Source organism: Sus scrofa, chromosome 16 (assembly GCF_054392235.1).
Source record: "Sus scrofa isolate SSC_HxYL_T2T_F1_AM1 chromosome 16, Sscrofa_HxYL_maternal_Yorkshire_Landrace_v2.0, whole genome shotgun sequence".
NCBI classification, from domain to species: domain Eukaryota; kingdom Metazoa; phylum Chordata; class Mammalia; order Artiodactyla; family Suidae; genus Sus; species Sus scrofa.
Window position 1 is genome coordinate 45,769,923 of NC_139398.1, and position 27,966 is coordinate 45,797,888.

Sequence of the window (27,966 nt, forward strand, 5' to 3'; positions counted from 1 at the left end):
CTCATGTTTTTGAGCAGGATGCTTAGAATACCGCAGCTCTTACAATAATTGTATACTCTTCTGGCTTGTTTCCCAGATTTGCTTGAAAAGGGTCAGAGGACAGGATGAAATTAATGACATATGAATGCTAACACCCCAATTAGAGGTGTCTTCAAAGGAATAATTAGGCTTGACTTAATAAGAGGGGATTCTGAAAAGAAAAAGCTTTAGGCAAATTATACACTGAAGGAAAAGATGTGAAACAAGGCACCTCTAGGAGATTAGAATTGATTAATATTCAGAGAGTAATTTTTAAAATCTACTTATTTTAAAAATAATATACAGTGAGATGAATGGAGAGTGAGAGTCACTGATCTGAGACCAAGAGCAGGGGTATGAGCATTGGTACCCTTCCCAGGGCATTTACTCTGGAATTGTGACCCCCTATTCTCTTTATGAAGAATAGGACCCCTATTCTCTTTATGAAGGAGGACAAGGTTTTTGCTTCCCCAAATAACAAAAATAGCAGTAGCAGAGGCAGCAAACATTTAAACTGTGCTGACCATGTATATAGTGCTTGCCAAATTTTAAGCTCTCTGTTTCATTCGCCTCGTCTGTAAATAGGGATTCCATTATTATCAAATCCCTACAACAAACCTGGGAGTGCAATAAGTGATTTACTCAAGGTCATACAGGTAGGTACTATCAGAAGGCAGATTGAACCCAGCAGTCTGGCGCGGAAGTCTAAGCTCTCATTCCCTGCACTATATGTGTCTTATGCAAAACGCTAGCTTTCTTTGCACACTTATTTTAGTGTAAACTCTTCAGCGCCTCCCTTCCCACACCACCCTTAGCCTCTAAACTTGTCAAACACTGCGCCTTCCTTACTTTGCTCTTGCCACTCTCCTCCCCTTCTGACCAAAGGGCTCTCCAGTGGGTAGAAGATGAAAGGAAGCTTCTCCCTCGTTGGCTTACAGCCTCCAACACAGGCGTCCTGTCTTATAGCAATCGCTAATAGTCATTGTAAATCCTTTAATAGATGCGTGGGTTAAGTATTCTTTTAGCATTCACGGAGGACTCAGAGTGGAAAAACTTCTGAAGAATGCAAGTATTAGCTTACTTTCTAGGATACGGTTTTTAACCTAAATGCCAAAAAAATTCTCAGAGAATTCACTTCTGAATAGAAACCTTCACCCGCCAACTCTCTCCTGCGCTTCACTGAGCGACACTGGCCATAAGAGGGCAGTGGCAGCCACGGAGTCTGACCTGAGGGCGGGCGCGGCGGCTCGGCCATCGCTTGCTCTTGCCTGGCACGCGGCTCTCGGTCGTGGATTAGCGCAGCTGGGGACGTGGGAGGCCGCGGGCCCCGCCCCCGACCCGCGGCTGCGGCGGCCCAGCGCGGCAGTCGGCGCTGCAAGCCGAGCGGCGCTGAGGGTGCAACTTGCGGGCGGGGGCCCAGAAGTGAGCGCTGCCTTTGGGGCTTCTCTCCGCGCGCCAGGGCGCGGGTACCACCGCGGGACCCTCCGGCGGGCGCTGGGCTTGGAGCGCCGAGAGTCGGGGGCAGCCCGCTGGGGCACCGTGACCATGGCGCTGCGTGCCCGGGCGCTGTATGACTTCAGGTCGGAAAACCCGGGGGAGATCTCGCTACGGGAGCATGAGGTGCTGAGCTTGTGCAGCGAGCAGGACATCGAAGGCTGGCTCGAGGGGGTCAACAGCCGCGGAGACCGCGGCCTTTTCCCAGCCTCGTACGTGCAGGTGATCCGCGCCCCTGAGCCCGGCCCGGCGGGTGACGGCGGCCCGGGCGTTCCTGCCCGCTACGCCAACGTACCACCCGGCGGCTTCGAGCCCTTGCCCGCCGCGCCGCCCGCCTCTTTCAAGCCGCCGCCGGACGCCTTCCAGCCACTACTGCAGCCGCAGCAGGCGCCGCCGCCAAGCACCTTCCAGCCGCCAGGCTCCGGTTTCCCTTACGGCGGGGGCGCCCTGCAGCCTTCGCCGCAGCAGCTTTACAGTGGCGGCTACCAGGCCAGCCAGGGCAGCGACGATGACTGGGACGACGAGTGGGACGACAGCTCCACGGTGGCTGACGAGCCGGGCGCGCTGGGCAGCGGCGCGTACCCGGACCTCGACGGCTCTTCTGGGGGCGTCGGCGCGGCGGGACGCTACAGCCTTTCCACGCGCTCCGATCTGTCTCTGGGCTCCCGCGGTGGCTCGGTGCCGCCGCAGCATCACCCGTCAGGGGCTAAGAGCTCTGCCACCGTGAGCCGAAACCTCAACCGTTTCTCCACCTTCGTCAAGTCCGGCGGGGAGGCCTTCGTGCTGGGCGAGGCGTCCGGCTTCGTGAAGGACGGGGACAAACTGTGCGTGGTGCTGGGGCCCTACGGCCCTGAGTGGCAAGAGAATCCCTACCCCTTCCAGTGCACCATCGACGACCCCACCAAACAGACCAAGTTCAAGGGCATGAAGAGCTACATCTCCTACAAGTTGGTGCCCACGCATACTCAGGTGCCTGTGCATCGGCGCTACAAGCACTTCGACTGGCTCTATGCGCGTCTGGCGGAGAAATTCCCCGTCATCTCGGTGCCCCATCTGCCCGAGAAGCAGGCCACTGGCCGTTTCGAAGAGGACTTCATCTCCAAACGCAGGAAGGGCCTGATCTGGTGGATGAACCACATGGCCAGTCACCCGGTGCTGGCGCAGTGCGATGTCTTCCAGCACTTCCTGACGTGTCCCAGCAGCACCGACGAGAAGGCCTGGAAACAGGGCAAGAGGAAGGCGGAGAAGGACGAGATGGTGGGCGCCAACTTCTTCCTGACCCTTAGCACACCCCCCGCCGCCGCCCTTGACCTGCAGGAGGTGGAGAGCAAGATCGATGGCTTCAAGTGCTTCACCAAGAAGATGGACGACAGCGCGCTGCAGCTCAACCACACAGCCAACGAGTTCGCGCGCAAGCAGGTGACGGGCTTCAAGAAGGAGTATCAGAAGGTGGGCCAGTCCTTCCGGGGCCTCAGCCAGGCCTTTGAGCTGGACCAGCAGGCCTTCTCCGTCGGCCTGAACCAGGCCATCGCCTTCACCGGAGATGCCTACGACGCCATCGGCGAGCTCTTCGCCGAGCAGCCCAGGCAGGACCTGGACCCTGTCATGGACCTGTTAGCGCTGTATCAGGGGCATCTGGCCAACTTCCCCGACATCATCCACGTTCAGAAAGGTAAAGCCTGGCTTTCAGAGTAAATGGTGTGGAATGTATTGTTCAGGCTGAAAGGGCGACTTTGACAGAGAGACCATTGTCTGTTTCAGATTAACATCCCACAGGTGGGCAAGCGAGGAGGAATGTGGACACCTAGGCGATGCCCCAGGCATAGGATGGATTGTGGGCAGCTAACTTCCTCTTTAAAGTATTTGCAGACAGGGAGTGGGTATTCTTCAGAGGTTCTGAGAATACTTTAGATGACAGTGCTGTCAGTTTAGAGTTTGAATAGTTGGGTGATGAGCTTCTGAAATCTGTAATCTTTTGTCTAGGGTAGAATTAGAAGGGGACTCAAACCATGTTAGGCATTCATTTGAACACTGCACTGTCACTTAGCCATAGGTTTCCAGAAGCCTGGAAATAAAGGGGAAGAGTGGGTATCTTCAAATCAGGGTAAGTCCTGCTTTCACCCTCATACCGCTCAGTCCCTGCGTGGGTAGAGGAATTAGGGTCAATTCTCTGAGGTACTAGCCAGGGCAGCTTAGGAATTTCCTGCATAGGCTTCTTGCTCACAACCTTTGTAAAATTACAGGAAGTTTCAAGAAAATTAATCTCTTTAAGCTCAGTCCTTTTGAATTTGGAGTCTATTAATCAACTGAAATGAAGACTGTTACTTAGGAAAATGATGTAGGAAAGCTACGTAAAATGTATAGAATCTGAGTATTGTGTCTGAGGACAGTGTTTGTGGTGTCCCGGTGAGTTGGCTACCCAACTGTCAGAGCTTGTCTTCTTGGTAGTTGTTAGTGTCCCTAACTGTTGTTACAGCACTAATGTTGCAGATTATTTCCTTATAAAATAGAGCAGTAATGTGTGTCCTTACATTTACTCACTACCTTTCATTCTGATTGAATACTTTGAGAGGGAGAGAATGGGGAGGGGTTGGAGTTAGGGATGCAGTTTTCCCTGTGAGTTTTCTATTCGGTGGTGTTGGGGGAGAGGCGGGAGTCACCTAATCTACCTTCCTGAGGTGGTGGAAAACTCCTTTGGGCCATCAGGTCTAGCCTTCAGTATTGAGATGTTCACTGCCCTTGCAGATGGGCCAGTCCCATTATAAGCAACAGAATATGAACCAGAATATGTCTGACCTTTAACATTCTTCCTAATATTGAAGTAAAGTTTACCTGTCTTGATTCCCTTTCTGTTCCCTGGAACCACACAAAAGAGGTCTATTCCTCATCAACATGTCAGCCTTTCAGACCTTTGGAGACAGCAGCTTCCTTCCGCTCTGCTGCATCCCTCCCCCTTCCCAGTGAGTGACAGTCTTCTGACTCACCAGAGGGGGGGTCCTTCAGACACTTTGAACGTGGCATTGTCTCTGCTAAAGTGCACCACCCCCAAACATATGCAGTACTACTTTCAATAGTGAACAGTAACTTTCTTGGCAATATACATTTTGTAAATGCAGTATAAGATTTAATTAGCCATTTGGGCAGCCATATTGCTGTCCGCCTGCATTAAACCTGCATCTTCATTCCCTATGTCGTTTTTTGCATAAATTGTTCAGAATCCTTGACATTTTGGTTGGTGCTGGTGGGACTGGCTCTTTGAGACTTTAATGCAGGACCGTACATTTAAGTTCTGTTTTGTTATGACAGTCTGGACTCTTGCTGGCTGCCTTTTTACATGTTGCTGAGAATTTATGCAAATTGTTGGAACATAATTGAAAAGGTGGAGCCAGGAGCCAGCCCTGTTGTAGCCCGTCCTGCAGCCACACAGGTGACGGGCTACAACAGGGTGGTGTCAGTTCACTCACTGGTTTTACTGTCATCAGACCACACATTCAGCCTTGTCAAGTGCTTTGCTGTTGAAATTATTTATTAGAAAAGGTATGGGGTTTGCTTTAAGGTCTATTTGAGTTTATAGCAATAGTGTATGTAGTCTATTAAACCATGTTTGTTTATTTTTTTAATCCTAGAACTAAAATTGTCTCCTATTGGGATTTGAAACTTCCTTCATTAAAAATCGGTTCCTTTACATTGTTTAAACAATTCAAGGGCACTAAGCATAATCTTTAGGAACTTTGGAAAGAACACCAGTTGATACTCAACATTGTTTGTTTCCGCTATAGCCTTGGTGTGTAACGAATGGGGGGCCTGTGTCCCTAGATGACATGGCTTTAGAATGTGCTGCCATTTAAAGCTATAGTGTGCAGTGCATGAGACTGAAAGCATTTGTTTACAGCCAGCATTCGTCAAGGATGCTAGTGTTGGTCCCTTTTAATACAGATGAGCTTCAGCCGGGCTAAAGCTTGTAAAACATGTTCGGAGGTTCACATGATTGTAAAGAGCAATCATGTGAACTCAAACCTGCTCCCTCCTGCGACCACACCCCCACCCCCAACTACACAGTTGCTATTGGAACAAATCTTATTCTGAGCACTTGGGGATTTTGTTTCCAGGTTGTTTTTTCCTCCAAGGTCTCAAAGTGTAATAGTATCAAAGGCCTTGTTGTGTCTTTTGAGAGGAGAACCACAACACCAAAAAAGTGAAAACTTTAAGCAAATTTTTGTAAGTATTTTTTTTTGTTGTATTTGGTCCAAAGTTTATATTTCAACTTGAGAGATTTTAAAAACTCAAAATTGTTCACTTAACACTTAAGTTTTCATTGTTTACAGTAAGAGAAAAAGTTTCACCACTTTTGCATTTTACATGTTCTTAAAGAGACCCACATTCAGTTGAGACAAGATGATGAGAAAGTGCTTTTTAATTACTAAAGCAGTTAAGAAGGGGAGTTAATTAGGTTTTATGGGATTTTTTTTGTTTGTTTTTTGTTTTTTACCCTCCTTAATTTCTGGGGGAAAGGCGAGGAACATTAGGCTCCTCTGAGCCTTTTTCTTATCCAGGAGACTGCTGCCGTCAGCCACTTTGCCATAGTTCTGGACCTGTGCTGGGTTTGTAAGCCAAATGTGACTATTTAAATTCATGTTAGTTAAAAATAAGTAAAAATTTAAATATGCAATTCCTTAGCCATACTAGCTATATTTCAGGTGCTTTATAGCGGCTACCCCACTGGCCAGCAGAAACAGGGAGCATTTCCATCCCTGCCTCAGGTTTTACTGGACAGTGCTGAGCTGGACAGTTGGCCATAGATTAACTATCCATCCTGTCATAAATTTCTCCAGCAGACTGATGGTCTTTTCACCTACTTTCCAGAACGTTTTCTTTTTTCTTGGTTATCTCCCTCTCTGTGTAGGCTTAAGCAATAAAAAGTGGGAGCAGAAACAGGTCCTGCCAAATCCCCTCTGTAGAACTTCCCAAGCACTCAACCAGTGAGTAGTATTTCTGCAGTGTGAAGATGTCCATTAGCTTTGCAGCCTGCCTACATGTCCCATTCAGAAAACACAAATGGTTTCAGGAGGGACATCTGGGGCTGGTGAGGAACCAGCTCCAGAAAGAGGGTGGAAAACTCAAATACTCTCTCAAGTGTGATGGACTGACGTTTTTCTGACTATACTTAGTACTGAAACCATCGCTTAAACTTAATAATGGTTTTAGTATAAGTACTTCCTGCAAAAGAGAAGAGAGCCATGTGTTTCCTTTAGTGAAAAGGAAATGCTAGAATTCTGATTTTTTTTTAATCAACTGATGAAGTCTTAGATAAACAGACTGATTTTGGTTAATGGAGTTGAATGCAGGGAGAAGGCAGTTGCTGTAGTAGATGAAATTTGCTGTACAGTAGATGGAATTCAAAACCTGTTTGAATTTTCTTCTTACTTTATCTTCACATGAGTCCCTTAAATTCTTTGTTCATGGGCAGCTCACTGATTGCTGACTGACCAGCCTGTATGGGTCTATCAGTGATGAGCTTTGTAACCCTGGGTCTTGATTTTCTTTTCTTGGAATGACAGCCTTTTATCCTCTCCCTGTTTATCATCCCTGCCTGCAGTACGCCTTTCTAATGCGGACCTTGGTGAGTTTGGGGTGTACATAGAATATGTTTCACTGTCAGTTTCTTATTAGCATGTGCAGTTCTGTTGCTGAAGATATGGTTCCTTCACATATTTAATAAAGCTTAATCTGGGTGGCAGCAAGTCATGGTGGTATAAGAACTTTAGGCTAATCTCTTGGGAAATATTTCGAAAGGGGAAGCCCGTAAGGTCAGATGATGAGAAATGTTGGTTTCATCTTTGTTTATGGCTAGGGACTAGATAGCCAGAAGGAGTCACTTCAAGGGAAATTGTATTCCAGAGAAAAGGCATAACGTCATGTAAAATGTAGTCTGAGTGTGTGAAGCAAGAATGAAGAACTAGACAAATAAACAGGCAGTCCTGTTTTCTGTACTTGTAAATTAAACATGCAGGATCTACTTCACTGCCCTCTGTAAACGTTCCAGGTGGAGCCTCCTTTTCAACAAAAACCAGCCCCGGGACCTCAGGAATGGTACATCAGGAGTGGGCCCATCAGTCTTGTGGGGTAGAGTTTCATCATTTTGCTTCCTTTCACCACGTGGAGGGTCAGTCTTAAGTCCCTCAGACATGGATTAAAGATAGCTGGAGTTTCAGCAGGGCTCGCGAGGGGAGGCTGGGCCACCGTGAGCGGTTGCCTCTCTGCTCCCCATTCTTCTGTGGCTAAAAATAACCCTGAGAGGGTGGTGCCAGGAATACAGAGAAGAGGTCTAATAAGCGGGCTGTTTACAAGCTCATCCTTATTTTGAAACCTCTGGACTAGAAACCAGACTGAGGTCATTCTTTTTTGCTTTAGCTTCTTCTTAATTGCACCCATTTCTCCTCTCCCCTACTTCCAGCCCTACCTTTTTTTTTTTTTTTTTTTTTTTTTTTTGTCTTTTGTCCTTTTTAGGGCCACACTCGAGGCATATGGAGGTTCCCAGGCTAGGGGTCTAATCAGAGCTGTAGCTGCCAACCTATGCCACTGCCACAGCAAAGCCAGATCCAAGCCTCGTCTGCAACCTACACCACAGCTCACAGCAACGCCGGATTCTTAACCCACTGAGGGAGGCCAGGTATTGAACCCTCAACCTCATGGTTCCTAGTCGGATTCATTTCCGCTGTGCCATGACGGGAACTCCCGCTATTTTTTAAGGAGACTTCAGTTTGAGCCTTAACCTTTGGCCCAGTCTGCATTCTCTTAGTGAAGATAGGTTATCTTTGGAGCTTTTGATATAGAGGACCGAGTTTCTTGATTAAAAACGTCAGTGTGACTGGCCACCGACAGTCTTGGTCACGATGTAGGTGGGGATGCCGCTCACATCATTGGTTTCGCAGACTTCTTTTTTGAGCCAGGAAGCCCTCCTCAGCATCACACCAGGAAGCCCAGCCTGTTAGGCAGGTCACTGCAGAACCCAGAGAAGGCAGAGACCCGCACGCCCACTTATGGTCCTCCCAGGACTCTTGGACTCAGTTGGACTTAACTCAGAAGTGTCATCCGCACAGGTTCCCATCTGGTCATCCTTGGATTTCCAAACACCGTATGGAAGCCCAACAACCCTTACAAACATGACACTTCCCTTAAACTACATTCCTTCTCTTCAGGATGAATACAAATCTGCTATATTGTCTCTCAGAGTATTTTAAAACCAAAGTTTAGTATCAGGTTAGATTTAATTTGCCATCTATTTCTGATTATCACACAGAGATGGCACAGTAATGCTTTGCTTAGCTCTGTTTAAAGAGGCTGTGCCCAGCAGACCTGTACTGTTTGTCATCCCACACCTGTAGAGCACAGTCTCCATTCGTGTCTGTGGGAGGGGCGGGCAGGATGCTGATCCTCCTGGAGTTTTTGGACTAGTGTGAGCCAGGTTGCCGAGAGCCCCGGGGCTACACAGAGGAGATGGAGCTGGCCTGAGTCTGACCAGGAGCTCAGTTAGCCCTCGAGCCCCAGGGCAGGCTCACCGCTATGGGCCAGCCTGGCATCTGGGCAGCCAGTGTGCATGTGAGGGGAGCTGTAGGCAAGCTATTTTTACCTCTGCAAGCCTTGATTTTCTCGGTGACAGAGTGGGAACACTTCCTCATAACGTCATCCTGAAAATTAAATGTTATGGTTCTTAGCAGCTGTTCACTAAGTTGATTTTGCAAAGTAAAAAGGTACTTTTAAAATGGAAGGCACTCTCCTTTGAAAGACAATTTCAGTAATTTATCATCCCTCCTGGTGGCCTTTTACTGGCCTTTACAGAATTGCAGGCAATAGGTATAAAATCCTGAGGAGTCATCGCTATAGCAGTTGTGTTGTATTTTAATGTGAGTGTCCTGTATTATACACCAGAAGAAATGGTAACAGGAGTAAATGATGGTGTTATTGGAGTTACAGGTTTATTGTTCACATTAAGGGGTTTATGTAAATTGTTGCCTTCAGCCCCTCCCCTTCTCCAAATTGCTTATTTGCACAAGACATTGGCATTTCTGTGCTTTAGTTTCCTTATCTGTAACTACGAGGTTCTTGATTTCCTAAGTACCATATTGTTGGTCGACTTCTTAAACTTACGTTGCACCTGCATTGAAAATAAAATATCCATAACTATACAGTGAACATTTAGATATTGTTTCAGGCTAGTTTCAGTAGTGTTCTCTCTGTTTACGTGACTATGTAACCTGGGAGCATGAAAATCCTTTATCCGTTGGTGTGAAAGAAAATTTATGCACATTTGGTTCATATCAGCAAACATGGACGAGGTGCTGCCAGTGTGAGTGTAATGCCTACCTGGCCGCCTGTGGCCCAGAGCTCCCAGGTGTGTGGAACAAACAGGCTGAGGAATAGTGAGGAGGCCAGGTAATTGGAGCTAAGAGGGTCTATGTAGGAAATGAGGTCCCAGAAGTTTCGATTTATAGGGCTTCATAGGTCATTGTCGGGATTTGGAGTAAAAGCCTGAGTATAGAAGGGAGCCATTGCAGGGTTTTGAGCAAAGGAACGAGGTACTAATGGACCTTTTAACAGACTGACCTGCTCCATTTGCTGTTTTGAGAACAGGATGGGGAGGGGGAAGGGAATCAAAGGTAGGCGAAAGGAGTCAGCTGTCGGAGTTCATGTTGTGGCTCAGCAGAAATAAATCCGACTAGGAATCATGAGGGTGCAGGTTCAATCCCTGGCCTCACTCGGTTAAGGGTCCGGCATTGTTGCCATGAGCTGTGGTGTAGGTCTCAGACATGGCTTGGATCTGGAGTGGCTGTGGCTGTGGCATAGGCCAGCAGCTGTAGCTCCCATTAGACCCTGGCTTGGGAACCTCCATATGCTGCAAGTGTGGCCCTAAAAATAAAAAAAAAATTAAAAAAAAAAAAAAAAAGGAGCCAGCTATCTAATAATCCAGGTGAGAGGTGATGGAGACAGGGAGGAGGAGTCCCACTCTAGATATATTTTAAAGCTAGAATTAGCAGGTTTTCCTAAGGGATCAGATGTGAGTCATCAAGAGTGACTGGTTTTTGGCCTCACCTACAGTAAGAGTGGACTTTCCATCAGCTGAGACGAGGAAGGCTATGAGTGGCACAGAGGTGGGGATGGCTGGTCAGGACTGAATGTAATCCTCTGAGATTGACGGGCTCCTGCGTTCTGTTCCACCTCTGCTCAACCCAACACATGCACAGGCTAGCCTCAGGTGGGTTCCTTTCCTCGGAGTATCCCTCTCGGGGTCCAGGCCTTTTCCAAGTCGTCATGGTAGAGAACATGCTAACTGGTGTGCTTGGTTAGTGTGAGGGGGTCACGTTCTTGCATTGCTCTAGTGTGACGTTCCAGTTTTGTACATGCATAGTTAAGTGTTTAATGAATACTTGTTGAGTAAATGAAGTAGGCACTCAGTAAGTACTTCTTGGTTGATTTTGAAATAGACTTCTTACAGAGTGTTTTTGTTTGTTTATTTATATGATGAAGGATAACAGGGTTTAAAGGCATACAGGAAATAAAGATAGGATCTTGGTTACATTTTATGGGTGAAGTTATGAACATGTGAGTGATTTAAAAGTCTTAGACTGGGTGTTCCCTTATGGTGCAGTGGGTTAAGGATCTGGTCTTGTCACTGCAGAGGTTTGAGTTGTTGCTGTGGTGTGAGTTTGATCTCTGGCCTAGGAACTTCCATATGCTGCAGACGCAGCCAATAAAAAAAGTCTTAAACTAAGTGTCTACAAAATGACTTTCCAAAATTCATCAGGGGCGGGGGGGGAGGAAGTTTGAAAATGCTTTATTTTATGTGCCAGAAAAATACTCTGTACCTAATGATTTCACTTTATATTGATTCTCCCTGTTTAAACTTGTGTGTAATATGCTTCTTTCCTCTTTGGTAAGCTTTCATGATAATACTTTTACTGGGGTCCCTTTTGCTTCATTCAAAGTGTGTGATCGAGAGCGAGTGTGTTCACCTTGTTGAATGACTTGGATACACAAAGCACTGAGCGTGGGTGATGGGCAGGAGTTACCTGCCCTCAGGGAAGGTGCAGTTCCATAAAGGAGGGAGGATGTGTGCAGAGAACTGAAGTAGGAGGTAGAGCTAATAACTTAGTGCCTGGGTATTAAAGGTGGGAGTCCAGAGGATGAGGAGTCATTGTCATTTGTGTTAGAGGCTTGGGTAGTGTTAGATGGTCATATTTTGACTTTTGGAGGGACATGGATGGAAAGTGCATGGTTGATCTTAGGGGTGATTTAGGGTTGGTTTGATAAGCATATAAAAGCTGATACACTGCATGCCAAGGGTATAGGTCAGTGAGGGAGACTGACAGGTGAGTTGGTTGACACTATGCAGTGTGACACATACAGTCACAGGCATGTGCCATGGTGTGAAGTAGGACAGAGGAGGCGTAATTAACTGTGGGGAGTGAATGGGAGGATTCAGGGCTGGCTTCTCCCAGTCTCAGTCTAAGAAGAGTTTTGAAAAGCAGTTGGAAGTTTGCCTGGTAGGCAGAGCTGGGAAAGGCATTCAGGCAGAAGGAACCCTGTGGACAAAAATCAGGACTAAATCCTGGCTTCCTCTCATGGTCAGCCTTGGAGTAGTTGCAGCTGTACATTGGGCCCCACCCTGGATCTGTTTAATTTGAATATCAGGGATGTGCGGCCTAGACATTGATTTCCTAAGAAAGCTCCTCATGTGATTTGGATATGCTACGGGAGGTGATGGAGGGAGCACCATGGAGATCAGACAGCGGTATCGATGTGGTCAGCCCTGTACTTTAGTTGGACAGGTCAGAGTGACAGGTGTGAAGGGTGGCTTGGGGTGGGGCAGGATGGGAAGTTCCTGCAATGATTCAGGCAAAACATTTGGGGACATCCAAAACAGAGGCAATGCCCATCGGGGTGAGGAGGAGGAGGCAGAAGGGTTTGTTTGCCAGCAGGAGTAGGGGCAGGAGAAGGAGAAGAGTATAAAGTGACCTGCAGGCTGGATCCTGTGGAGCTACCAGGGGAGATGGTTGGAGATGGAGCCAAGGTTTGCAAACTACAGCCTGTGGGCCAGACCCAACTAGGTACTTTTGTCGACAGCACTTAAGCTAAGGATGATTTTTAATGGTTATATAAGTCTCAGTGTTTCCTTGACTTGCAAAGCATCAAATATTTACTGACCTTTAAAGAAATAGTTTACTGACCCTTGACTTGGAGGTCAAGCAAGTCAGGGAGTTGGCATATGTGTAGTAATGGTTGTTGCTACCATACTCATTGTGTGAGCAGTAGTATTCTGCGCAATGGTGTACACTGTGTCTATACCACAGAAGTGGGCGTGACAGTAAAGTGGTTGTGAGTGTGGACTACAACCATGTGGGCAAAGTTCCTGTCAGCAGCTTATCTCAGCCTGTTTCCTTGTGTGTAACATGGCATAACTATTTTGTGTGACAGATATTTTTAAGCATTAATTAGTAGCTGTTGTAGCTGTAACAAATTACCACAAAATGGGTGGTGTGCAACAAGTAGAAATCTATCCTCTCACAGTTCTGGAGTCTAGAAGTCCGAAATGATGGCTCTAGGGAGGATCCTTCCAGCTTCTGCTGGTTGCCGCAGTCCTTGATGTTCTTGGCCTGTAGCCCCATCACTCTAGCCTCTTTTTTGTCTTGTTCTGCAGGCAGTCAACAGCCACTAAAGGTTTGAAACTGAAGAGTGACATCTGAATCGTAACAAAAGTAGCAGACATACTTTGAGGGCTTCCTGAGTGCCAGGCATGATGCTTCACATTTCATATGCATTATAGCCATTTAAACCTCATGGCATATTTTGAGGTAAATTCTCTCCTCCCCACTTTGCAGACAGGAGGTGAGCCATGTAAACTTAACTCTGAGCTCACCTGGGTGCAGCCTGGTCCTCAAGAATCTGCTCCTGTTGACTGAGTACAGACATGCAAAGGCTGTTGGTCGACCAGGCTCAAGAGTGGCTTTGGGGCAACAAAATACTGGCATTTTTAGCAACAAGGATGGACCTAGAAATTATCATGCTGAGTAAATTTATCAGAGAGTGAGACACCATCATCAAATGCTTTTACTGACATGTGGAATCTGAAAAAAGGACACAATGAACTTCTTTGCAGAACAGATACTGACTCACAGACTTTGAAAAACTTATAGTTTCCAAAGAAGACAGTTTGGGGGGTGGGGGGATGCACTGGGGTTGTGGGATGGAAATTCTATAAAAATTGGATTGTGATGATCATTGTACAACTATAAATGTAATGACTTCATTGAGTAATAAAACAAAACAAAACAAAAACAAAATTAAAAAAATCCTTATTTATTTTTAACCTAGGTGACATGTCAGCTATATTAAATCTTCCACAACGACTGTGACTTTATTAAAATTTTTTACATTTCTGGCCAAAAAAAAAAAAAAAAAAAAGGTGGCTTTGGGAAGAGCAGATGAACTGGAGATACCTGCCAAGGAGAGTGGTAGGACTGGGCGAGGGGTGGCACTCTTAAGGAGTCTAGAGTTACCGTTGAAGTTTTAATTTTTGGGTGACAGATGGTGATGCCAGGAATAGAAATAGGCAGGTTGAAGAAAAGAAGAATTAGAGGGAAAAAGAAAAGGGCTGAAGCAGGTCCTATATTCTGGGACTTTAATTATATTTAGTTATATTGACATTTGTGACTTTCATACAAGCCACCTATTGTGTGCAGTGAGATATCTTTATTTACTAACAAATGTCAGTATGGGTAATCTGTAAGCTTTCATGTCTATAAGATTTGTATTTCATGTCTGTTTTAAAGTGACATAGGTGCTGGAGTTCTTGTGGCTCAGCAGTAACGAACCCAACTAGTATCCATGAGGACATGGGTCGATCCCTGGCCTCGCTCGGTGGCTTAAGGATCTGGCATTGCTGTGAGCTGTGGTGCAGTCGCAGACACGGCTCAGATCTGTCATTGTTGTGGCTGCAGCGTAGGTCGGCATCTACAGCTCTGATTTGGGAGCTGGGAACTAACATATGCCTCAAATGCGGCCCTAAAAAGACAAAATAAAGTGACATACTTCTAGGTGCTTTGTTTTAGCTTTAGGTTTTTTTTTTTTTTTTTTTTTTTTTTTTTTAATGACTAGTTCAGGAAGTCCATATGCGGCCAGATTAGACTCATAGCCATGGAAACCTGGTCCCTGCCAGTGTGAGGAAGCAGGAAAACCCCAGGGTCAAGAGTGTTCTTAAGTTTAAAAGAGCTCATTTAGGAATCGTGTCCAAAGCTTAGTGATTATACAGTGATGAAGTGCCAGTTGTAATGGCCACAGTGGACCGCACTAAGGAGAGCAATTAGAGCTGGGCTGCTCACCACTTAGTTCCACTATAGCTTAAGTTGCAGTTTGTAACACCTGTGTTTACAATCACTGTGCTAAAGTTAACTAGGGAGTTCCCTGGTGTTGCAGTGGATTAAGGATCTGGTGTTGTCATTGCCATGGCTCAGATCTCTGCTGTGGCACAGGTTCCAATCATCCCTAATCTGGGAACTTCCATGTGCTCTGGGTGTAGCCAAAAAAAAAAGTTAAAAGCTAAACATCATTAGGGAAAGAAGTTTCCCTTGTGGCTCAGCAGTAACAAACCCCACTTGTATCTATGAGGACTGGCCTCGCTCAGAAGGTTAAGGGCTGAGCATTGCCATGAGCTGTGGTGTAGGTTGAAGATGCAGCTTGGATCCTGAGTTTCTATGGCTGTGGCCTGCAGCTGTGGCTCTGATTTGACCTCTAGCCTGGAAACTTCCATATGTTGCTGGTGCAGCCCTAAAGAGAAAAAAAAAAAAAAAAAAAAAGATACATTCTTTTCTTTTTCTATTCTCATATTTTAAAGTCATTATCTCTGTTTGCCTGGCCACAAGCAAATCAACATTTTTACCATTGTATCTAGACTTTTCTGAAATGGAAATGTTATTTTTACAGAATTCTCTTAAATCTATCACCCTGTATCTTTATCACATATTTGATATTCAGTGTAAGTTGAAACACAAGAATCTTATTATATAAAACATTTCCTAGGAGTTCTCATTGTGGCTCAGTGGTTAACGAATCCGACTAGGAACATGAGCTTGCAGGTTCGATCCCTGGCCTTGCTCAGTGGGTTAAGGACCCGGCGTTGCCATGAGTTGTGGTGTAGGTTGCAGACACGGCTCGGATCCCATGTTGCTGTGGCTCTGGCGTAGGCCAGCGGCTACAGCTCTGATTCGACCCCTAGCCTGGGAACCTCCACATGCTACGGGAGCGGCCCAAGACAATGGCAAAAAGACGAAAAAAAAAAAAAAAATTCCTAGCAATGAACAGCCTATTTTACCAAGTGAGCCACAAGAGAGATAACCATATGATTTCCCTCTTCATTTTTGGAACAAGGCGAGCCATATGAATGTATGTGCATAGTGAGTGAAAGTAATCAAATGTTTTGAGATATGATACACTCAAGCGAATGTTGGATGTCATTCTGCCCTTACACTTTTGTGATTGCTGAACGAAGCTATAAGGACGCTTTTACCTAGAACAAACTACTACTTACTGTACCTTCAGAACCAAATCAAGCTGAGAGGCCTGAATTCTTTGATTAAATTTTCATCATGGAGCAACCATGTTTTGTTGTGGTGGTTTGCAATTTGTTATCCTTGTCCCAACCTTTTAAAATGACTCAGAAATTCTCTCTGTGAACTGAAAGTGAGTTGTAGATTAATTATACCTGAATTTTGATAGTTCTTGGCTCCAGGGACATTAAATCCCATCACCAAGTTGCTTTTCACTGACTTGATCCAGTAGTACTATTTGCATCCTCCAGAGTTTTATGAATGTGGTCCAAATCTGGAGTCCACTTGCTATGACTTGATGCAGGAATAGAATTTTGAGGGCCCTCAACCATGGGTTGCTTATCCCTGGAATGAGGCTCCTGGAGGACTCAGTGTGGTATGCCGTGTGCTAGAAATGATCTGTGGGCCTTTGAGATCTCAGGGATTAGGCAACCACAGTCAGGCAGGTACAGGGGCCTGTGTGGGTTGGGAAGGTGGGCAGACCCAGGTTCATGTGCAGCTGACATCTTTAGAAAAGTTCTTTACCTTGCCTAAGCTTCCTGTCTACCTCTAAAAATGAGAATGATCATGGCTTTTCTTTTGAGGTTAAAGAGAAGAAAACAGAAACATGCCAGGTGCAGACCACAACTTTGCATAGAGCAGGTACTCACGTGGGACTGTTCTGCCAGGATGGACGGCCACCCTGGCTCTGTTATGTGGAGACTGGCCTTTGTTTTTTGAGACCAAAAAAAAAAAATAATCAAAAAGTAAATGTTAAAGCAGAGAGGAGGAGGAGGAGGAGGAATGAACAAGTGGGTGGGTAGAGATCAAATCCAGGAAGGAAAGGGGAGGGGAAGGAGTTAATGGGGAGTTAGCAGGGACTTGAGAGGGTGTGGGTACCAGCGATGAGAGGATAAGAGCAAAATAGGCCACGTTGACCAAATTAGCATTTTCTTTCAACATTTTACATGGACAAGGGAATGAAGAAAAACAGGTCTAGTTCAGTCTTGGGCAACTTCAACGCAGCTCTCCCTGTGCCCTTCGGCCTGTCTCCTGATCTGTCTCTCACACTGGGGCTTTGGTTTGGAGGGCAGGGTCCTGGGAAGACAGAAAATCTAGTTAATGTTTTTGGTATTCATGATTTCAAAATTAAGTAAAGTGCTTGCTTTTTTTTTTTTTTTTTTTTTTTTTTTTTTAAGGGAGAAAATGTAGCCTTTGGATCCCTGTTGCTTAGTGACTGGGTCTTTTGTATAATTGGTCTGAGGAGGGACAAAGCATACTGAGAGTAAGAGATTTGGTTGAGGAAAAGGAGGCAAAGTTCAGGTGCAGATACTGTTGAATTGGGAGCGTCTGGGGCAGCCAGCGAGTCCTGGGTTGGGATGGGGGAACTGAAGAGGTGAAGGAGAGGGCCTTAAGGAGAGAAACTGAAAGGAGGCTGGACAGCTGGACAACTTCTTCAGCTGAGTTTAGGGCCCTTCCTGGTTAAAAAGCCTGAGGCACTGCAGTGGGTGAGAGGGTTTTGTTTTGTTTTGTTTTTTTCCCCAAACTTGTCTTGTTTTGCTGGGTCAGAAGTTGCCAGAAAAGTGATCTCTCTGCAAATCAGAAGGAAATGATAGAGCAGAGTTTAGTGTGACTGCATTTGCTAGTGTGCTTTAAGTTCAGCTTGCAGTGGGTTCTTAACCTGCACTGATTGACTAGATGACACCAGAGATTCACTGCTCTCATTTTAGAAAAACCAAAAAGGCACTGAAATGCTTCTTACACAGTTTTACTGATGGACATAATTTAATGGCATACTGGGTAAATAATGTGATGCTTTTTAAAATGGTGCTGACTTCCTAGATTATGATTAATCTATAAAATGACTTTGAGTTTGAGCCCTTTAAGTTTATAATATTAATGAACTTTGTCCTATAATTGAATTCTTTATGCTCCGTTATTTTGTGCTCATCATTGAATGTGTGGGTGGCTTATGAACCAGGGTGCTCTCTCCAGCCTGAGCATGCTCTAAAACTGTGCAAGGCGCCTCACATTGGTAAGATACTACAAAATGGTAGGAGAGGTATGGGAGTAAATTTGGGACAAGAGTTCTGCTGGGTTTGGTTATGGGGAAGAAAGCAAAATGCCTTTCTTTGAGCCTGGGAAGTTTAAAATGAACCCTGTTAGGAATTTTACATGTACAGAATCAGCTAAGAATGCCAAAGGAGTTCCCTTGTGGTGCAATTGGTTAAGAATCCGGTGTTGTCACTGCTGTGGCATGGGTTAGAGCTCTGGCCCAGGAACTTCCACATGCCTCAGGCAAAAAAGAAAAAAAAAAAAAGAGAGAAAGAAGGAAGGAAAAGAAAGCCAAAGGAGTCCAGGAGTTTTAATAGCAGATCCAAGGCAAGGTTGAAATACTGGTTTAGTTTTCCTTGTACTTCTCCAAACGTGGAAAGGAAAGGACCCTTTTGAACAGAGTGGAGCAGAGGCCCTTCCTGGAATGTTACATGGAAAATAGCAGGTAGGAAAGGTGGATTCTTTTGCCAGGAGTTTGCTCCAGAACTTCAGACAAATCAGTTAGTCTCTTGTTAGAGAGATTGAGAGAACAGTACCAAAAACTCTTCTAAGATCCTTATAGAGCTTTGAGGGAAAAAGAAGAAAAAAATCTGGGATCCAACCCTGCCCTTCTCTCTGGGGAATTAGCCCTCCTAGCTTCCCTTGTCTGGAGGGAGGAATGACAAAGTAAGTCCTCAGGGTTCCTGCTCCACCCTATGGAATAAGGGCTTAGGGTGATCAGCTCCTGAAGGAACTTTCCTGTGGAGAAATTCTAATAATTTGCCCAGCTGATTTAATAAGTACTTGCTTCCATTTTCTTTTCATAATAAAATCTTACTCTGTTCACATATTATTCCATATAATGTCTGTATGTCAGCTTAAGAAACAGTGTCATAGTACGTAAGTACATATATTTGTTCCCATTCTAAAATGTGTTTCCCACTGTTCCTTTGCATTTTTAATTTTCTTTCATTTTATGTGTTGTCCTGGAGTTCCCGTCATGGCCCAATGGAAACTAATCCGACCAGGAACCATGAGGTTGTGGGTTCGATCCCTGGCCTTGCTCAGTAGGTTAAGGATCCAGCATTGCCATGAGCTGTGGTGTAGATGGCAGACTCGGCTTGGATCTGGTGTTGCTGTGGCTGTGATGTAGGCAGGCAGCTGTAGTTCCAATCTGACTCCTAGCCTGGGAACCTCCATATACCGTGGGTTCAGCCCTAAAAGGCAAAAAATAAAATAAATGTGTTGCCCTACCCATGAGTATTATGGAGTCTTTTGTTTCATGCAACAGCAACCCCTTTTCACCTTAGGCTGCATTATATAATTTCGTTCCCTTATTCTTTGATGTTCCTATTCTGTTTTGAAAGCAAGGTAGCTTTCAAATGTGATGTTAACGAAAGGAGAGGCCTGGCAGGGCACGATTCCTCCTAAATTAGCCACTTAAGAAGTATGGGTTTTAGAAACTTTTGCCTGTCTTTATATTGATCGCATGATAAAAATGTGTGTTCATTTTGTCCTTTAGATTCTGGGCAATGTTTTTAGCTTTTATTTACACTCCTCTTGGGTTTGGTAAAAAAAATGCCTTACAGCTGAGAGAATACTTAAGCTGTGCTGTAATGCTTTGTTGTAACTCTGTAGCTGGTTACATTGTACCTCTGCAGTTGCTTCTTAAGCTACAAATTAATTTTTTAAGAGATCCTAAAAGTAGCTAATCTGTAGCGATCTAACTGCCCCAAAAGTTTTCTCTCTTCAGCTCACTCCATAGAAGCCAAACCTGACTGCAGATGTGGCTATCTCTGCCTTTCTTGTGATCTTTAATATTTTAAGCATGAAAATATGTGAAGGGTAGGCATGTGTAGAGATAATTCCCAGTTTGAGAATAGGCAGATCAATTGTAAGAACACGCCATTTATGACAAAACTCAAGTCTTAGTTCTAATAGGAAAACTATTTTACTTACGTCTAACTGATGTTTGTAATATCATTTTTATTGGAAAAATATGTTCCCCCTCTGATACTTTTCAAGAACCTAGTTTACAAGTGTGGTGGGTAGAAGTAGAGGGACGCTTCAGGGAAACTCCAGGCAGTAGGGTTTTTTTGGTTTTTGTTTTTGTTTTTTAAATGACAGCACCTGTAAATGTGGAAGTTTCCAGGCTAGGGGTCAAATTGGAGCTGCAGCTGTGGGCCTATACCACAGCCACAGCAACACTGGATCCAAGCTGCATCTGCAATGTATGCCGAAGCTTTCTGCAATGCCAAATCCTTAACCCAGCGAGTTGAGGCCAGGGACTGAACCCTCAGCCCCACAGACACTATGCTGGGTACGTAGCCCACTGAGCCACGATGGGAACTCCCAGACAGTAGTTCCGTTTGTCAGTCCCCAAGTGCTCAAACACCCTTGCTGTTTGTTTAAGGATGCTACTCCCCGCCTCACCCCTTTAGTGTGTTTACTCCCAGGCAGTAAACCAGTTAATTAACTTCCATAATTAGCTTATTGAATGACTTTATCTTTCTCATAAGAAACAAAACACACTAAATCCTTAGTGTTTGTTAAAATGTATAGGAAAAACTTTCCAAGGGTTTTGAGATGAATATTTTAAAAGAAAGTAGTTTTCTTAAAAGAATGATGTTTTTTTAAACTTCGAATAATACTTTACAAAAGCGAACTTATTTTGGGGAGGCTTGGGATTGAAGGTCTTTGGGGATGTCATCCTGAACTTTAACAGCCAACTGCCTTTGGGGAAGAATTGGGCTGCTATCTCTAACTCAGGCTCTTAGGATTTTTCAAAAAGTATATTGCTTAGAGAAAAAAAAGTATTTCCGTCAGCCTGTTTTTTATTGTTAACCATCTTTCTTCTTAAGCTGGATCTGGGAGAAAATCAGTTTAGCTACATTTTAGTTAAAAGAGGTTGTTGTTTTGAAATTTGCTCTAAATTCATGGGTACAGTTTTGTGGAGACAATCCTTTTTTTTTACACTGTTTAACCTCTAAGGGTTTCTTTTATTTATTTATTTATTTACTTATTTATTTATGGCTGTACCAGCAGCATATGGAAGTCAGGCTAGGGGTCTAATCGGAGCTATAGCTGCCCGCTTATACCACGGCTCACAGCAACACTGGACCCTTAACCCACTGAGCAAGGCTGGGGATGGAACCTGTGTCCTCATGGATACTAATCAGATTCGTTTCTTCTGAGCCATGATGGGAACTCCTATTTATTATTTATTTATGTATTGCTTTTTAGGGCCACACCTGCAGCATATGGAAGTTCCCAGGCTAGGGGTTGAATTGGAGCTACAGCTGCACCACAGCCACAGCAATGGCTTAACCTGGCCTGAGCAAGGCCAGGGATCGAACCCACATCCTCATGGATCCTGGTCGGGTTTGTTACTGCTGCACCACATGGGAACTCCTCAGGGTTTCTTTTAATACTGGGTTTATTTTATATTATTTTGTGGATTTGAAGAAACTTAGAAATATGGCTTTTTTCCCCCCTGTATATTTCACCATTAGCTAAAAGTGAACATTTCCAGAACAAAGTTGCTCAGCTTCCTCGCCACCTTCTAGACTGGTACCTTTGTCGTCTTAGCATCACCATGTCCTCAGACTGCCAAGCCAGGTGCCCTAGACCTTTCTCATCTTTCATCATGGTTCAGTAGAATGAGTTCTACTTCACAGGGCCCTTATGCTCCAGGTATGGGTCTCCTGATAGAATGTGGAGTACGAACCAGGTATTCATGCAGTATTCCCCCTTTATAGATGACTCTTTTAATATCTGTGTATGTAATCACGTTACACCTTTTCTCTTAAGAATGTTAAAACTCCAGAGTTTCTTAGTTTGCCTTTTTAGCGACAGTTCCTTGCAGTTTATTATCTCATATATAGTGTCTCTGCTTGGAAGAAACGAAACATACTATAGCTACTTGGTAGTGGCAAAAGCTAGTTTTGATAAGCGAAATTGCAGTAATGGGGGTGTTTGCAGAAACTTTACCGGAGTTCCTCTTTTTTAATAAGGAATTATAGTGACCCCTTTAAATTACAAAGGACTTTAAAATAGTTTAGGCAAGTATTTATAAAGCCCAACATTCTGTTTACTTTGTAGCTATAACCAATGGGATACATATATGCATATATATATTTTTTTAATTAATTTTATCTTTTTTTTTTTTTTTTTAACTATAGGAGCTCTTACCAAAGTAAAGGAGAGTAGGCGACATGTGGAAGAAGGGAAGATGGAGGTCCAAAAGGCTGATGGCATTCAGGATCGCTGTAACACTATTTCTTTTGCCACTTTGGCTGAAATTCACCACTTCCATCAAATTCGAGTAAGAGACTTTAAATCACAGATGCAGCATTTCTTACAACAACAAATAATATTTTTCCAAAAAGTGACGCAGAAGTTGGAAGAGGCCCTTCACAAATATGATAGCGTTTAATGATTGGACATTGGATTGTGGGCTTTTTTCAGTTCAAGGATACATTTCTACAGCAGAATAAAAACTGCTATCCAAGAGCTATTGCCAACTATCAGCAGTGGTACAAGGATGGTTTTGTGTTGAACTGAAACTCGGCTGAATATATAATTATGTAGGAAAGAAACAGTTAATATGGTTATATAATAGAAACAGTACCACACATTGTAACTAAATTATACTGTGTATGCCTACACTACCATTGTAACTTTTGGAATAATGATTATACTATTTGCCTTATTGCTTTTTGAAGTATGGGTATTTTAGTGCATACTTTGTAGACCTCAAAAACCCATGAAGGGTCTCAAAGAAGCTGGCTGGATAAAAGCCTGCTGTGGATGCCTTTTTACTCTCATAGATTGGGATTACCTAAATTCAACCTATTCTCTGTTTACAAACTCCAACTAGAGCAGCTATGCGACTTTGTGCCTTTAGACTCTTGGTTTTTCATTTCTCCCTCCCCCCACCCCTTTTTTAAAGTAACCACAACTTTTCTGATCGCAAGAGTGAAAGGTCAGGGCACTCAATGACAAAATGCCTGGAGCCTCCTACTGGCGCTGGGGGTGGGGTGGGTGCGATGATTAGCTGTCATCAGTTTGCCCAGGAGTTTTGTTTCCTGAGACCTGCTGGCCAGCGCAGCAGAGGGAGATTCATGCTCGTCTTTGGATATGGTGTCTGTTAGGGAAGAAAATGGTGCCACTCTGTTCCCTTAGATGCTACAGTAGCATAGCCTCTTCACTCAAGTGTCCTGGAACCTTGGTGTGGAGATTAAATCCAACATGTCTTATAACCCAGAGAAGGAGTCTAATCAGTCGGGGACATGAGCACAGAATCAGTGACAACACACACTTGGTTGTAGTTCTTAGGAGGGTTTTCTTTTTCTCTTTTTTTTTTTTTTTTTTTTTTTTAGCTTGAAGATTTTCTTTTAATATTCAGTGGTTTTTGTTTTTTTGTTTTTTTTTTTAATGGATCTACACTGTTAACTGATTGAGACTCCACTGTGATTCACTCGTTTACTTAATCAAAAACTTTTCAGGGATGTCTGTAAAATTCAGTGTTATACGTGATGAAAAGTAGTGTTGGTAGATCTAAAGAGGGACCAGAAATCATTTCTACTATTCCAAATGCTGGCCGAAAAAAAGTAATTATGAGTTGGTTTTGGTTTTTTATTTTTATTTGTTTTGTATTGATAAGCCCCCAGGACCTTTAACCTTAAAAATTATCTTAAGTATATTCTTTTATTATTATAAGGGAAATACAAATAGCTGATAAATACCAAAAAGATTCAAAAGCAGCTTAATTCAAAAAGCACAAAGAGATTCTGGTTTGAAACACCAAAATCTCAATGTTTTTATAGTTGCTGAGCTCAGTAATGTGATTCTTGAGTTTACAGGTTTAAAAACTGTCACTGAAAGGTTAAAATAGCTACTGTTTTTAATGAAGTCAAACTTAATGCTGCCTCAGAAATCCCTGGGTATTAAAATGGTAACATAGAAGTAAAGAGGTGAGTTTGAAATGTTGGTGAGTCACATTGATTAAAGAAAAGGGTCATTTGCTGATAGCCATACAAAGAGAAAGTTATTGAAATGATTACTCAACAGCACATTTACTCTAAAAAGTAATCTCACGTGGGTTGGATTTTTAAGATCAGAGTATCATAATTTTGATCAAAATTTTATACCGTAGGTAACTTAGAGCCAGATTTAACATCGTGTGGCTTTGTCTCTACTACCGACACATGGAACTGTAACCAAATATACTGTTCTCTAAAAAGTAATTTTGTCCTGTTGGTTACAAAATACAGTTCTATAAACAAAACCCATATATATATATATATGTTAATTTTATTGCAGAAGTTTGGAGATTATAATTAATAGCATTTAATTTAAGTTTGAGTCTATATTGGACAAATAAGCACTATGCTTTTCAAATGATTTGGAAATCAGTTTTATTTGCCTCCTTTTTTGACAGTGGTTTGATTTTTTGGTTGTTGTTGTTTAAGCAAAATCACTTAACTTGTGCAATGGTAGCATGGAAATTATCTGAGGTGTCTTTTGTATGATCGTGCTTTGGCCAGGGTGGACATAGTTTAAATTATAAAGCTAAGGATTAAAGAAGAAGGAAGTTTAAGTTCATGCTGCCTGTTTAGAAGAGAACTTTAATTCTTCGTAACTATATAACATTATAATGCCACTGATTCATAAGGGGTTTAAATTAATTCTGTGGGGTAGGACACCCGAATTATTAGTGTTCATTTTCATCTAAGATCTTTATATCTCTAACGTTCTTGGTCCTATTGAAACATTTCAGTATACAAAAATACTGCAATGTTAATACCCAAGAGAAAAGCCATCATAATGTGTATGCTGGTCATTATGATCAGTATGGTACAATTTTTTAAAATAAACTATCATGCCCTTCATGCCATTATTTGTCTTTATTTCTGTAATTTATAATTTGGATTTATGATGTATTTAGAACAAGAGGGAGTGCACTTGAGCCTGGCTTTGCTATTTTAATTAGAGACAGGGTCGTTTATGTGCTATAACTATAATGCAGCAGGACTGGTTCTGCAGCCATACTTTGGAGCCCCATTTCTCTTCTAGGCTATTGTATCTGAAGGTACAGTTTAAACCTAGAATAAAGGAACACATTTGAAAGTGAAATGGGAAAGTCAGTACGTGGCTTGAATGGCTGTAACTGGGATTTTCCTTGGTTGGGCTGCACTGATACAGTTGTCTTACATTTATTCATAAAAATACAGCAGATTCTGAAATGCCCATTTTTATTTGTGTTGAGTTTTGCTGCTGTTCTCATTACTAAGGGCTTGAAAAATGTTTTAGTCTTGCAAGTCAAACGTGAAGTTTCTGTATCAACTTTTAAATGTCACTCTTTACTAAGTTCATTTTTTTCTATTCATTTACTAAACCATTTTTTCCATATATGCCTTTCTTTCCTCAGAATCAAATACCATGTCTGATACTTTTAAATCTGTAAGCACATTATCCAATTTTCTCTTTTCCAGCCTTATCTTTGGTTAACAGAATAAGTAAAACAGGGTATTATTTATTTTTAGACTAAAAATGTTGAATATTGTTTTATTTCTTTCAAAATGTTATGGTTAGTGCAGATCAACCATGTTTATCTTTTAAAAAATAAACAAAGGTTGCTTTATTTCTCAGCTTCAATGGAATATTATAATTTTTTTCCTCTAGTAGTTAAGGAGGCTTTTATTTAATGTGAAAGACTTAAACAAAAGAGTGTGTTCACTGTCTTAAGCGTCCATCGACAGCTGCCATGTAAGTTGTTCACAAATTCTGTAGTAAGTTTGATTAATTTAAAACCATAAGCCATTTGGGTAGTTCCACTGAGTATCTGTCTATGTTAGTAACTTCAGCAAATATTAAGCATATAGCAGTCAATTGTGAGTGAGGTATTTTGAAATATTACCTACTGTGAGTCTAGCACCTGACACATAGTAAAGTACTTAAGTACTTAAGTAAAGTACTTCACACACTGATTCTGCTAGGAACTGTCACTGTTGGTTGCCAGAAGCAGGCCAGCTCAGACCAGCCTAATCCAAAATGTGAAGGGTCACAAATGGGAACAGGGACCTGGCGAATCCCACATGGGGCCCAAAGTCCCATCCAGAACTAAGCTTGTCCTGTAGATGGGGCTTTGTAATCTATCAGTTTCTTTTCTTTATGGGTCTGTTTTATTTATTTTTTCCTGTGACTTGACTTTCTCAGCATCCACTAATAAAGCCATCTTTCATTTCACAGGTTTCCTTGGGCCAATGGTAGACACCTGATCCAAGTTGGACAAATGAGCTGTGGCCCAGCATTGGGGGTCCGGGGGAGGGGGCATGAGAAAGAGAGGTTCTCTTAAAGGGTGTGTGAGGGAAGAAAGGGAACCCCAGAAACTAATGTCAGCTCAAACATTTAATTCCACTTGGTCAGGGTCAGAGTCATGACAAGTTCCCCTTGGTCACAGGTAGAAGCAACAGAGAATACTCTACACAATAAGCTCTGGTGAGCCTGGGAAGTGGCGGAGTAGACTTCTAGGCAGAGGACAGAAGGCTGCCATGCTAGGGTCTCCCCAGGCAGGAACCTGGAAAAACCCAGCTGAGGATCTGCCTCCATCCCAGGCCTCTGAGCTGTTAGGCAGTGAATTTGGGTTTGGGTCACAGCTAAAGCCTTTCTAGGGATCACAGTTTCCACTTATTTGGTCCCGATCCTGGGATGTCCCTATCCCATCACTCCTGTGGCAGATAGAGCTTCCAAAAGTGACCTGTTTTTATTAAAGGACAGTTCAACTCCCTTGGGTGAACTTGTACTGAAAGTCTGCCAAAGGCAAGGCCAGTCGCCCCTACGAAGCTACCTTAAGAGGGGCTTAGAAATACACAAGATGTGTGGCGTTCTTTTGCTGAGGGTTCCATCAGCCTATCTGAAAATGATTTCTAAGTTTGAAGTGGTCAGATGCAGCAGATCTTATTTTTCTAATGGTTTAAATATTCAGTCACTCCAGGAAATGGCTCTCAGGACTTAATAACTGCTGAATGGTCAGACTTCTCTGTGAGCACAGTGGGGAAGCTGACCCAGCATATCAGTGAGAAAGGATGCACTGGAGCCAGGGGTCCTATCCTAGCTTATCTACTCCCTGAACGACCTCAGGCAACTCAGCCGTCCATCTCTGAATCTCAGTTTCCTCAGTTGTATGATAGGCCTACTTAGACTTCATTGAATTATTGAGAGTATTAGATTAACCAGTATATGCAGCCCTTAGCCATTTGGTAGGACTCTGAATAACAACCACAGGAAGTGATAAAAATTCCAGAAAGTAGGTGCTTAAAAAATAATAGCAATGTTCCCAAACGTCATGTGACCCTGAGCCAATGGCTCAGTCTCTCTGGGCCAGTTTTCTCTCCATAATGGGATAGAGTATCCACTGCACAGAAATGTTGCGAGAACTGAACATCACATTAAAAGCCCTGAGCTCAGTGTGTGGCAAGGGCAAGAACAATAAAGATCCTCTGTGATTATGAGATGAAGGGTTTCAATAGCAAGAACTTCCTCTCAGCTGTGAGAAATCTACACTCAGGTTCCTGTCAGGCAGGAGCTCCTGCTGTCAGCCAAGGTGCTCTTACCTTACACCTGTGGTGCCCAGCTCTCCGCTATCCAGCCTGGCCTCTGGTCCAGATGCCTTCCAGGTTCCCAGACAGAGCACAGCATCCTTGCATAGTCAGACTCACCAAATTCCTCCTGCAGGGATGAGCAGGGGCTCAGCTCTCCAGAGCTCAGTCCTTTTCCATAAGGCTCCCCACTTGGTCTGGAAGAGCTAAATACCAGTATGTCCAGGAAGTTGTCCTGC

At 43.6% G+C, this 27,966-nt stretch overlaps 1 protein-coding gene and 1 long non-coding RNA gene across 15 annotated transcripts in view; one reads left to right on the forward strand and one right to left on the reverse strand.

Annotated features, from left to right (window-relative positions):
- The first annotated feature begins 1,358 nt into the window (after positions 1–1,358).
- Positions 1,359–25,018, forward strand: SNX18 (sorting nexin 18). Of its 2 annotated transcripts, none has more exons than XM_021076956.2 (2): positions 1,359–3,184; positions 22,307–25,018. In XM_021076956.2, the coding sequence occupies exons 1-2, from the start codon at positions 1,564–1,566 to the stop codon at positions 22,558–22,560; spliced, it is 1,875 nt and encodes a 624-aa protein (XP_020932615.1). In that variant the 5' UTR covers positions 1,359–1,563; the 3' UTR covers positions 22,561–25,018. The 2 variants fall into 2 exon arrangements, with proteins under 2 accessions (XP_020932615.1, XP_003134014.3); XM_003133966.7 differs by lacking the exon at positions 22,307–25,018 and adding an exon at positions 13,208–13,873.
- The window catches only part of LOC146395551 (uncharacterized), a 178,050-nt gene continuing 164,709 nt past the window's right edge, over positions 14,626–27,966 (reverse strand). For 5 of the 13 annotated variants that reach the window (XR_014831317.1, XR_014831315.1, XR_014831314.1 and 2 more), the window contains one exon: positions 23,468–27,857. This is a non-coding gene — a long non-coding RNA (uncharacterized LOC146395551). Of the gene's footprint in view, positions 17,190–23,467; positions 27,858–27,966 lie in introns of those variants that run through there. The other 8 variants (XR_014831325.1, XR_014831323.1, XR_014831321.1 and 5 more) reach the window with 5 other exon arrangements.